The 12,365-nt window shown below is 47.4% G+C and overlaps 4 protein-coding genes across 4 annotated transcripts; 2 read left to right on the top strand and 2 right to left on the bottom strand.

The window, feature by feature from the left end:
• Positions 1–310: 310 nt before the first annotated feature.
• On the top strand, positions 311–651 carry UA08_04357 (Metal homeostasis factor ATX1; the record flags this gene model as incomplete). Its single annotated transcript, XM_020266671.1, has 2 exons — positions 311–398; positions 500–651. 2 exons carry the CDS (start codon positions 311–313, stop codon positions 649–651), a joined length of 240 nt encoding a protein of 79 aa, XP_020120624.1.
• Positions 652–1,209: 558 nt separating this feature from the next.
• Positions 1,210–3,567, bottom strand: UA08_04356 (hypothetical protein; the record flags this gene model as incomplete). Its single annotated transcript, XM_020266670.1, has 4 exons — positions 1,210–2,859; positions 2,918–3,208; positions 3,265–3,384; positions 3,442–3,567. The coding sequence occupies 4 exons, from the start codon at positions 3,565–3,567 to the stop codon at positions 1,210–1,212; spliced, it is 2,187 nt and encodes a 728-aa protein (XP_020120713.1).
• Positions 3,568–4,156: 589 nt separating this feature from the next.
• Positions 4,157–7,361, top strand: UA08_04355 (hypothetical protein; the record flags this gene model as incomplete). The annotated part of the gene is made up of 5 exons (XM_020266669.1): positions 4,157–4,434; positions 5,013–6,169; positions 6,225–6,306; positions 6,534–6,770; positions 6,830–7,361. 5 exons carry the CDS (start codon positions 4,157–4,159, stop codon positions 7,359–7,361), a joined length of 2,286 nt encoding a protein of 761 aa, XP_020120714.1.
• Positions 7,362–8,214: 853 nt separating this feature from the next.
• UA08_04354 (hypothetical protein) lies at positions 8,215–12,066 on the bottom strand (the record flags this gene model as incomplete). The annotated part of the gene is made up of 3 exons (XM_020266668.1): positions 8,215–8,470; positions 8,533–11,384; positions 11,446–12,066. The coding sequence occupies 3 exons, from the start codon at positions 12,064–12,066 to the stop codon at positions 8,215–8,217; spliced, it is 3,729 nt and encodes a 1,242-aa protein (XP_020120711.1).
• Between the last annotated feature and the right edge of the window lie 299 nt (positions 12,067–12,365).

Below are 12,365 nucleotides of genomic sequence, written 5' to 3'. Positions count from 1 at the left end.
TTGGAGCGCATTTGTAATTCGGTCCAGCCAGCCATTCCCGAACGGCGACGGGCATGCGGGCGGAAGTGGCATCATCAACAATCAATAAATAGTCGCTCCCCTTCAGGACTAACAACAACAGCTTCCCTACTACTTCCTCTCTCTAATCCTTTGAAGAACCAAATAGATACTCCGTACACACGCGCACGCACACACACACACACACACACGAAAGGAGACACGTCGCATAAGTCTCTGCAAATATTATCAATTTCACTGTCTTCGCTCAGATACCTACCCCGCAAACTCCGGAGTATAAAACCAAGAGAAGATGGCCGAACATCAATACAAGTTCAATGTCTCCATGAGCTGTGGCGGGTGCTCTGGCGCTGTTGAGCGTGTCCTGAAGAAGCTTGATGGTGAGTTCAAGAGCACTGCAAAACCAGCGCAGTTACACACTTTTTTTCCCCCCTCTTCATTTCACTTGAACCCTGACTGACAATGTCTCTTTATTGTTCAGGCGTCAAATCCTACGACGTGAGCCTCGAATCGCAAACCGCTACCGTCATCGCCGAGGACTCCTTGGGCTACGAAAAGGTCCTTGAGACTATCAAGAAGACTGGCAAAACTGTAAACAGCGGAGAGGCCGATGGCACCGTCCAGGCTGTTTAATCGAGCGCGGAACTGGGCAGAGTTGGTTACCCAGGATTGATTACAGGAAAGGAAACGATCAAGTCCCGACTGGTTTGAAGACTGTTTCTGCTGTGCATATACATGGGTGGTCTGAGAAATGACATGACTCAACTGCCATTCTCTGCCATGCTGGGGAGATTGGGAGTTTGATGTACGACTTTTTATGAGTTATAAATGCGTGAATGTGACCAGGTTTAGGCATATGAATCAAGAACAAGTTTAGTGAAACAACGTCTCTGCTTGGCTTGCAACCGACTATGTCAATCAATATGTACGAGTGAGAATAATAACATGTCGGTAGTGCATACAATCAGGGTATCATGATAATCATAAAAATAGTTAATCACTATCATTCTAACGAGCGCCGTTCGGTATCGCTGCCTCGGAATGACATGTATAGCCATTACAACAGTATATTCAAACATTGAGTCAAATACTCGCTCTGAATTTCAACCACATTTCTCCGAACCTTGACAATCCGTGAGACTCATACAAGTCACTGATTGACAACCCCTTATTCGCACGAAAGCAAGAATATCATCGCTCCTGATGAGGGGCAGGCTCATACCGACGAGAATTCAAAGATCTTTCTAACTGTACCTCATATCTCCTCATTGCTGACGCGGGAAGTGTGTCCCTCTTTCTCTGCGTATCTGATAGAGGAGGTTGTGAAGAGACTCGACGATTTTGAATCCCATATTGCTGAAGTGCATTTTCAGCTCTGCCGTCAACATTAAAAGTTGGAGACGGATCCATAATGTCCTCTTGGGTAAACGCAGGGCTGTGAGTGACTCGCTCGGATCTTTGAACCCTCCTCAGGTGAAATGAGGGTTTAGGTGCGCTTGCCAACCATGAAGAATCCCGGGTTTCTAATAACCTTCTTTGAGACATGTAGGAATTGGCTTTGTTCCTCCATACTGCATCATCCGAGCCGGAGCCACGAACGTGGTGGCTGCTGGCCGGACGGTCCTCTCGAAGCATAGTCAGTCTCGGGGAATCCGTTTCATAACCATCAACCTTGAAGCTGTGGTCCCTGTACAGAGGCGCAGGGTTCATACGCGGGCGACCCATACCTGAGGATCCGATTCCATTGTAGATTTCGGGAGACTCTAACTGTATTGTCGGCATTACAGAAGTTGCACTAGAGGATGCTATTGAGTGGTATAGTGGGTGGCTAGTCTCTTCTCTGGACCCGTTGATCACAAGTGGAACGGGATCATTTCTCATAATAGGCATTCTGTCAACGCTGACGCCCTCTCGCATCGTTTCAAGGTACCGACTGCGCATCACTACTGGTGCATGCTGAGATACCGGTTTTCCCGTGTAGGAATAAGGTAAGTCATCTGCGTAAGATGAGGGGCGATGAATCTCGCGAGAGTATTTGCGCGTTCCTAATCTCCTTCGCTTGGGAAACTCGTTTGCATCTTCCCCACCCGTCAAGTCGATCAAATCTATCTCCTTGGAAAGTTTCTCAAGTGTCCCTTCGGATGATATTCTTGGCCCTGCGACAAATATAGGCGTAGATGGAAAATCAATTGAGTGGGAGCTTCTCTTATTCGATGTGGCCGGAGGTATTTTTCCAAAGACAGACCCGTCAGGGAAACGAAGAATATCCGGGGCTTGTTTCTTCTCACGATAGCGGTTCATGGCTCGGTCCCAAGCTTGGTACCGGCTGAAGCCGCGACGGTCGATCTTCTGTTTACCAAAGGTGTGAGTGTTCGCTCCTGCAACAAAATGGTATTCATTTGAAATTGATTCTTTAGCTTTCACGGGGAAGGCGCTGACAGAGTGATTGCCAGTGTCGTTTGCATTAACGTCAAGCTTGTCGGTAACAACTTGCGTTGACAGTATCTCGACACTGAGATCTCGATCTCCGGAAGGGATTTGTTTATTGCAACCAATGTCATTGTGTTCGACTTCTTCTTCCTCTTCTTCCTCATCATCAGAGATCACGATGACCTCACGGAAGACATCTTCAAGTTCTGGCATTCCACTTTCGTCATCACCGCGCCAATGTACAAGCCTTTCCAACGTAGAGTCTTCTACTTGACGCCTTGCCTCTTGGAACGAAGTTTTTTTCAAGAGTTTGTCGTAATCCGTGTATACGTGTCGAATATGAGCAACAACAGCAAGCTGTGCTCTACGAGCGAGAGGCAGCTCAACAGCCGTACCGACCTTGCGCTGACCCTATTAAAATAGTTAGACGGCAAAAAAGTAAAAAAAAAGAAAGGTAGAAATAATCCACCTTCTGAAAAGCAGTCTTGATGATCTGATTTATATCATCGTCGGGGATATTGGGGAATAGGTCACGAATGACGTCTCTTGCTTCGGTGTTTATGGTAATTTGGGAGACTTCCACGTCGCCATCGGTTCTAGTGAATTTGGTGCCAAAACTCTCAAAAGGCATGACGTTCCCATTCCCCGAGACATATAATCCAAGATCCATGCACTTTTTGGCAACGACTGTGCTCGGGAAATGGTAACCCACCCGGTGCACTTGCTGAGACAGCCCATGGGTGTTCTGGTGAGGGGTCGTCTTTTTAAAAAAGCAGTTAGGAAATTTGTCATTGATCAAGGCTAATGTAAGCTTACAGTGACTGTGAACACCTTCAATCCTTGTTCACGGCATAGCTCCTTGCAAGCGAGGGTGAATTGAGGATTGCCAGCGGGGATGAAGGTGTATCCTGGGGGTGCATCTGCTTCGAAGGAAATCTGCAGCTGAGATTTAGCATAAGTATTTAGATTGAGATTGGGTCAGGACCAACGTACAATACTTCGGAGCTTTTTTCTCTGTTGAGTCACGCTCTCCATAATGACCTTGTGCTTTCGAAACTTAGCTCTAGTCGAGCTGTGCTGAGCTCGAGCAGCCCCAACACGACCTGGCAAGCGTGTCATGGTCGCTTGCACTGACGGTACTGGCTTGAGTTCACAGTAACTCTTCAGAAGTGTGGTAGTCGGTCAAGCCAAATGAGCTGCAGCCCCTCAAGAGAATGTGCGGGGATATGTGCGTGAGGTAGATAGACATGACAACAAACTGCCTTTCCTCTTAGGCTTTCTCAAGCCACAGGCTCGGAAGGAACCAGCGAGAAGAATCTGGGAAGTGCTCGTTGTGTGTAGTGAGAGCTGGCATCGACCAGCCTAGTATGGTGTTTTTATGTGCCGCAGTAGGGAAGAGAGCATGAACAAGGTTTAATCCACCATGTCTGCCGAAAGCAAGGCAAAGTAGACCGCCCCATATGTCACAGAGAACTCGAATCGTAGCTCTCTTCAGCAAAGCATAGGAAGAAGAAGCGCCGTGGATGCCCAGCGAGACCGTCGTTGGGAAGCTTCTTTTATGCCGTCGGGCAGGCGCCATGCGAGGGGAGAGCGCGGCCCTGATTGGTTGCGCGCGTGACCGCTTTCCGCCGCTCCATCGGTCTGCTTTCTCGCCTTCCTCGCCTTCTCTTCACCTTTTCTTGACAGATCCTTTGGTCTTCCTTGTCCAATGGAGGACCGTGTGATCATTCATGCGTACCGGCATTTGTTTCAAAAGGGACTGCAGGCCGTGCGCCATGCTCCTCCCGCACGCAATGTGCTGCGTGGTCAACTAAGATCGTCGTTTCGCTCTGGGGATAGGAGCGACTTCGATCCAGAGAAGATCGCGCGCACGCTGGAGTTTCTGGATCGTGCGGCAGAGTCTAACAGCTACGAGCATAAGATTATCAAAAACCTGCTACATGTCAGATATTTTGAACAACCAAGCATGAGGAAGTCGGACATAATGTAAGCTTCTTAGATCCGTCAATAACTGAAGCAGCCACTGATCTCTACAGCAGTCGAGACAATAATGCTACACAGAAATACCTTCGACGATCTGCGAACGCCCATTTCAATTCGACCTTGATGCTCCTGAACGAAAGTCTCGGTACTTGTCTAAGATGATCTCGATTCTACGGGGTACTCCCGCAAACACCCCGCGCCGTGGACATCGCAGAACCTGGCCTGAATGAAATAACAAGCTGGGAAAATGTGCATTTTTGGTATTCCAACGCACCATGGAGAGCGCAGTCAATATCCCCTATGAAGACGCGTATGACACCAGCCAGTAGTTGGCCTCTGTGGACTGGAGTCTGAGGGTCATACTCTACTTCGCAGGGAAATGCGATCGACGCTACTGAAACGTTTATTCGGGGACTGTTCTCTAAAACACGTAAAGCTGCATGAAATTTGCGCAGTATACACGGTGAAACGATATCTAATAGTATATGCAAGGTGACCGCAGACGTGTCACATGCTTTTCACATCGGCTACAACACGCCACATCCCAGAAAAAAAAAGTATAGATAAATAAATATTCTTAGATACTCGCTTGCCACTCTATGCACAATCAAACACTATACTCGTACCTGTGCTATTCTATCGTACTGCCTGAATGCCCTGATGAGCGACTACATTTCATCTCTCCTGATCGAGCCCATAGTCAGACACGCTCGCCGCCTCTCCCCTCACTCCGCCGAGTCTCCCGAAGTGGTGGTGCCCACTGCCTCAGGCAATCATGACCTCGAGCCAGACTTTCCGGACACTTCACTACAGAAGATCAACAGTCATGACTCTCCGCCAGTAGCTCTGCCGACTTTTTTGGACACAGACTTAGAGTGCACTCGAAGGCGTCTGGTGGCATGTAGGCCCAGTGCCGACGACGACCTGAGAGGGACAATGGACGATTCCGACAGTGAAAAACCCGGCGACAGCGAAGACAGCCAAATACTTCAATCCCATCAAGTGGCGAGCACGTACTCACGCCAAAATACCGAGGAAGTATCGGCACCCGCCATAGCAACTGCTACCAGCGATGCGGTCAGTGGTAGACACGACGACAACCTTCCCCTCCGTGAACTCCCCGAAGACGATGGAATGACGGAATTGCGAACAAAGATCCACGCGATCAGAGACAATGATGCTAGCGGAATTCAAAAAGCCCGTTTAATCCACTCTCTAATGATCGAGAGCTACCAAGCTGCCCGGAAAACTTTCAGTGAACGACAGATTCCATCACAATCTCCATCTAGCGTCCGGAGTCGAGAGCACTCTCCGATTTCATCATCGTCACCGAGAACACGGCGCTCCATCGATAGGCTTTCTCTTGATTCGTCGGAACAGAGAACAGCTACACCTGACAGAATCTACTATAATCTCTCGCCAGAGGACCTACAGCCAACTTTCGCGCCAAAGGATGTTGACTCTGGCGAGCCTCCGGCTGCTGGTTCTGGGCCAACAACTGAAGCTGATGATAACATCAGTAATGACGATTACTCGGACGAAGATATACTGGTTCTAGGCTGTCAACATTATAAGCGTAATGTCAAGTTACAATGCTACACATGCAAAAAATGGTATACATGTCGGTTTTGCCACGATGAAACTGAGGATCATGCTCTTGAACGTCGAAAGACAGAGAATATGCTCTGCATGCTTTGTGGAGTGCCTCAGCCAGCAGCGCAATGGTGCAAGGAATGTGGTGAACAAGCAGCATCATACTTTTGTGCTGTTTGTAAATTATGGGACAACGATAGTTCGAAAAGCATATATCATTGCCATGATTGTGGCATTTGCCGTATTGGACAAGGAATTGGGAAGGATTTTTATCACTGCAAGGTACAAAAGAAGCTGTTCAATCTGGCCCCCCCTTTTTTTTTTTTCTCTCTCTCTCTCTCCTCTCATGTCTCGGCACGATTGCTGACTTTTCAACTTTAGACTTGTAGTGTTTGCATACCGATTTCTATTGAGAATACCCACCGCTGCATTGAACGTTCGACGCAGTGTGACTGCCCAATTTGCGGAGAATATATGTTCACATCAACTGATACTGTCGTATTTATGAGGTGCGGGCACAGCATTCACCAGAAGTGTTATGACGAGTTCTCGAAGAACTCGTACAAATGTCCGATTTGCAGCAAGAGCATCATGAACATGGAAGCGCGTTTTAGGAACCTGGATCGCACAATTGAAAGCCAACCAATGCCCATCGAATTCGAAGATACCCGGGCTTTGGTCTATTGTAATGATTGCGGTGCAAAGTCAGACGTACCGTATCATTGGCTTGGCCTGAAGTGCGATTTGTAAGTTTCATAGTGTGTCTTTTGTCTATATGTGGGTCGTTAAACTGATTGGCGCCTAGATGTGAATCATACAACACAGCACAGCTTCGTCTTTTGAGTGGTGCTGACGATATGAACGAGCCAGACTTGATATCAAGACCCCGGGTTGTTCCAATCTCCATTCCCGACCATTCTTATGAACCTTTATCTGCCACTAGTCTGGTAAATGAAGCAATCGCGGAGCCGGAGTTACGCTGGCGGCCATCCACTGCCACTTCAGCTGATGGACGCCCTATTGCATCTCGACAACGTGCAGTGTCACCCACTGTTGGCAATTATTTCGAGCTATCCAGAGACACCACCTGGGCCGCGTCTATCTTTTCTAGACGTCGAAGTGAGGGTGGAAATGAGGATGAGGAGCCTGGGTTCTGGGCTACGTCGCCTCTGCGGAAATACACATTTTTCGGCAGCCATGACGGATCAAGTGGTGATGAAAGCGAAAGTGACTTCGGTAGCGTTACTACCGAAGAGCTAGAAGACGATGACGACCTTGGTTTAGAAGAAGACGACGAAGATGAGATAGATCCCATCGAGATATTCGGCCATCGCTGAGATTGCTTGGGACTCACTTTCTACCCAACCTTCCTCGCTACTTGTAAACAGAAGGGGACTCTTACGACAGTCGTTACGCTGGTTGTGCTGGTTTTCAAAGAAGTATCCCGAAGCCGAGCAGCATTTACTATGATATTACTTTGAGGCATTAATGTTAGCTAGCCTACTTAGGCATTGTGTACGATTCTTCAGTTCTAGCTGCTAGGATCATATGATGTATATCCACGGACTGGAAGTTTCTTGTTGACATGCTAGCATTCAAATTCGTCTGCACGCATCTGAAAAAGTGTGGATAAGATTTGTATTGCAGACATGCAGACACAAGCCAACAGCAACTCCATCGTCGTCTATACTGTTTGGAGAAGCTAGCAATGGGTGACCAACGTGGTGGTTAATGAGCAGCCCATGAAGGCTATACTAAACCATATACGTATATAGCTTACGCGCCCTAGTTTCAACTTTCAAGACGAGTCAATGTGATGAAATCCCTTGTGCGGTATTAATAACTTTGAATTTCTCTCTGGACTCTTCTTACTCATGTGACCATTTTAGGATTGTTGATGCAATTCTTCATATGAATTAAACGGAATTTGAATACATGCGATGCCTCGTGGATATCATTATTGGCGATGAGAAAGAACAATACATCCTGACAAGAAAACAGACAGAAACGAACAGGAAAGGGGAAGACTGAAACCAGCCTTCCAAACAATCCTTGCCAAGTAGAGGATAAATATGAAATAGAAGAGAATCAAAAGAATAAAATCAGAGAACACTGTAAATGAACCGCTCCCCAAAAACAAACGCCAATGCTCGCTTGTAAGAATTTGTCAATTCCATATAACTATAAACCTTAAGAGGCCGAAATTCCTAGAGATCCTTCACGTCGCCTCTGACTGTCTCGTTTCATTGAGAGTTCATTCTTAGCACGGCGAAGACTTTCTCCAAGTTTCCGGGCCTTGCTCCATTCTTGACTCATGCGCTGCATCCGAACCGTTGCTATCACCGCAAGGCCTGCTGTGCGGATCTTACGACGTGCATCGTGAACTTTCTTGGGCTCAGGTGCGTGGATACCCATCTGAGCAATCATGTGAAGATCCGCCTCATTGCTAAAATTTATTCATATCAGTATTTTGTGCTTGCGAAGGTGAGTAAAGAAAGGGGACTATACCAAGCTGCTCGAACTCTTTCGCCAAGTTCCATGAGCCCTTTGCTCCATGCCAAATCATGACGGAACTTCTCTTCTCTCCTCAACCTTGACCTAAGCCAGACAATTTCCTTTCCAAGCCCGCGAATTTCCTTATCGTGGCGAGTCTTCCGGCTTGCTTTGGAATTTACATCATCCATGAGTATATTGTATTGCTCTTGAAGAGCTTCGCATTCTCGATTGGCTTTTTCTGACTTTTTCAGCGCCGCAGAACGTTCTTCACGGATCCTTCGAAGCGATGCTTTAAGATCGTTTACTTGAGCCTCCCTCTCGGAAAGTCTTAGTTCGAGCGACTCAGCCTGGAGTGTGGATGACTTCAGCAATTCGTGGAGGTCCTTCCGGTCCTCTGCTCGAATTGCCCCTCTTTCCAACTCTCGGTTCTTTGTTTTGAGTTCAATGACAATCCTATGTGCCTCCTTTAGCCTTGTACGCATCGTCCGCACTTCTTCCTGCAGACTGTCGGATGATGACCTTTCAGGCGATGGTATATTCAACTTTTGCATCTGAGCTTCATGGAGAGCTCCTTCCAATTCTGATATTCGATTTCTCAATTCACGTATGGATTTCTTGTGTTCAATTTCTCGTTCGAGCAGCGTTTTCTCTCGCTTTCGGGCCTCGTCGAGACTCTGATGTAGCCATTGAATGTCCGCACCGACAGTTGATCCATCCCCATTTACTGGTTGTTGTTGTTGGTCTAGCAAATTTTCGAGCTCCAATATTCTCCTTTCTAATTGTTGAATCTTGCCCTTCGCTGCGGTCAATTCACGATCCCGAACTCCAGATCTTTCGTGTACTTTATCTTGTAATTGAACTATTTCGCTTGACAGTCGATTTTCTTCTGCTGTAGAACGTTCAATCTCTGTGTTTAATGCTTCCTCAACTGATTTCCGCGCTTCTACTAAGGCTGTCTTCTCGTCCTTCAGCCGCTGAAGCTCATTTTCGAGTCGGAGCTTAGCTTTTCGGAGCTCAACTTTCTCGTGATCAAAGTTGCTACTTCCATGAGTTTTGCTCTGAACTTGGTTAAGCTCATTTTGAAGCAAATCGCGTTCAGCCCCGGCCTCCGCAGCGGAGGTGCGTAAATTGTGTAGTTCAAGGTTTGCACTGGCGAGTTGATCTCGAAGAGTTTGACGCTCGGCCAAAGCCTTTTGCAATTGCTTGTCTTGGTCAGATACTCTGTTGAGGGTTTTATCCTTCGAGTACTCCTTTTCTTCTTGCAGGCTTGCACGTAAAATTGAAATTTCGTCCTCCAAGGCTTGAACTTTCTCTTTGAGAACTCCCTCTTCACGGCGAGCAACCCGAAGCTCTTCCTTGATCGTAAGTAATTCGCTCCGTTGTTCGCTGACGACTTGTCTCTTAGATGCTATATCTTCACCTAGCTCCTTGATCTGGCGGTTCAAGACAGCCTCTTCCTGTAGATGACGTTCCTTTTCGCTATCAATCACTTCCTGAAGTTTGGCTTCGCGTCCAGAAACGGTCAATTCTACATCTTGAAGCTTTTCGATAGTGCGTCGGAATCCAGCGGCTTGTTCCTCTACTCGTTCCTTTTGTGATTGCAGAGTACGTTTTGCACTTTCCCAACGGTCTTGGTCAAGTGCAAACTGTCCTTCTTTGTCTTCAATTTCCTGATGTAAGGACATGATCTCTTCACTTAATCGCTCTAATTCTTCCTTATGTTGCATTCGAAGACTATGATTGCTGTCAAGGCCGCGTTGTTTTTCGTCTTCTAGTTCTTGCTCAAGTTGCCGAATTGTAGATTGAGCGTTCGCCAGCTCCCTCTGTAAGCCAGCTGACTCATCCGTTAGGGCATGTTGACGCGTCTGAAGGAGCTCTTTCTCATCAGTCTTGCGATCCAGGTCGTCAAGAACTTGTCTTAATCGGCCCAGAGCCTCATCCCGCTCTGAGAGATATTGATCACTCTGCCGTTGAGCATGATCGGCTTCATTGCGAAGTTTTTCCAATGCTGACCTATGGTCCTCTTGAAGTTCTTCTATTTGGCCTTCAAGCATTTCCTCTCGACGCTCCTTGGCCGCATAGTCTTCCTTCAGATCAGCATGTTCCTGGCGCAATCGATCAAGCTCCTTTTCAAGATCTTCAGTCTTCTCTTCGAGTTGGCGACTGAGACCTTTCGTATAAAATGACTTGTTTGCCATTTCATCCTGAAGTTCTTTGAGATTTTCCTCCGCCTTCTCCCTTTCTTCAATGGCTTGTTCTCGATTGCGGTTGGCCTCGTGTACGTCTGTCCTGGCCTTTTCTAAATCGTTCTGGAACTCTTCCAATTGTTGTTTTGCCCGATGCAACTCGGCCTCCAGTTCAGCGACCGCGTTGCCATCTTTATCCTCATCTTCTTTTAGGGTTTCTATTACTTCATCCTTCTCATCAATCATGCGTTCCTTTTCACGAACTGTTGCTTCCAGGTCTTCGATCTCATCACGCAGCCGCTCCACCTCCTCAGACTCGCTTTCTTTGGCATTCCGTAGTTCTTCCTGGAGGTTGTTGACTTGGGTCTCTCGAGTTGCGATTTCTTCGCGCAAATATTCCATCTCACGCTGCATCGCTTCGTCAGCTTGTCTGCGTTTGGCCTTCTCCCGAAGTTCTTGTAGCTGTAAACGATATGCTTCTAGGTCACGTTCAGCGTGGTGGAGATTCTTCTTATAGCGAGAAATTTCGTGTTGCATGGTAAGTCGGGCCACTTTCAACTCGGTATTTTCCTTTAACGCCGCTTGATTATACGCTGGACCGGCTTTTTCGAGTTGCTCTTGCAGATAGTGAATTTTTATCTTCAGTCCGAAATTCTCCTTGTCTAGTTTGTCGATAGCCTGTCCATTGAAATTCATCAGTTATTAGGGTTACCATTGATTTCCCGCAAGGTTTTCTTACATTTTCTTGTTCTTTCAAAGACAACATATTCTGGTCAGAGCTCAACAGTCCGAGGCCTCCTTTGCGCGACATAGATGGCAACGGTGTACTTCGCGCACTACTGCTAGCAACCTGAGGCAAAGGCGTTACATCTTCCATGGCCATTGAAGAATTTACTCCATCCTCGTAAATGTTGGTTGCATCAATTTGTGGAAGCCCCGGGGTATTGCCGTTACTTCGATAGCCGTCTTTGAGATAGGCTGGCGTTTTGGGACCGGTACTAGCTCTCACGGCTGACATATTTCGAAGGTAGTTATTCCGCGTCACGCTTCGCATCATGGGGGTGAATTCACCCTTTGGTGGCGGATTTGCTGGCAGTGTCCGTCGATCATTGAGGGCGATTCGTGAATTTCTGACTCCGGTACCAGGTGCGCGCGGTGTTTGGTTTGCTCCATTGGAAGCGCGTCTTCGGGCCTCCAAAGTCTTTATGATGTCTTCATCTTTCGATGGTGTCTGAAAAGAGTTTTCAACCGAGTCCAATGCAGATAAGTTGCCACGGTAGGCGCTTCGCAGACCGTTTGTCAAATAGGTCGCGTTTCCGTCGATCTCGGTCCGCGGCGTGTCTATGTACGGTAGCGGCATTGTGAAGATAGAATTCTTCTACATATAGGGTGTGGGGTAGAGACTATCACGAGGAGTAAATAATAATGTCTGTGGTCCGCGTGTCCATAGCCAGAAAATGGATGGCTGTGTGATCGATGGGACGTGTTGTAGCAAGCAAATCAATCATAAATCATGATGCGCGTGTTTTCCGCCCGCCATGTTGATGTTTAGCTGAATGCGGCTTAGAGCTTATCTACCCCGGAGCGGCCTTTCCAATTCTTCCGGACAACTTTTCAATGAGGTCAATTCCAAAAAGCCGACGAAATGGTGGCGATACT

This window comes from Talaromyces atroroseus, assembly GCF_001907595.1.
Source record: "Talaromyces atroroseus strain IBT 11181 chromosome Unknown scaffold_4, whole genome shotgun sequence".
Classification (NCBI taxonomy): domain Eukaryota; kingdom Fungi; phylum Ascomycota; class Eurotiomycetes; order Eurotiales; family Trichocomaceae; genus Talaromyces; species Talaromyces atroroseus.
This window is presented reverse-complemented; position numbering and strand designations above follow the sequence as displayed.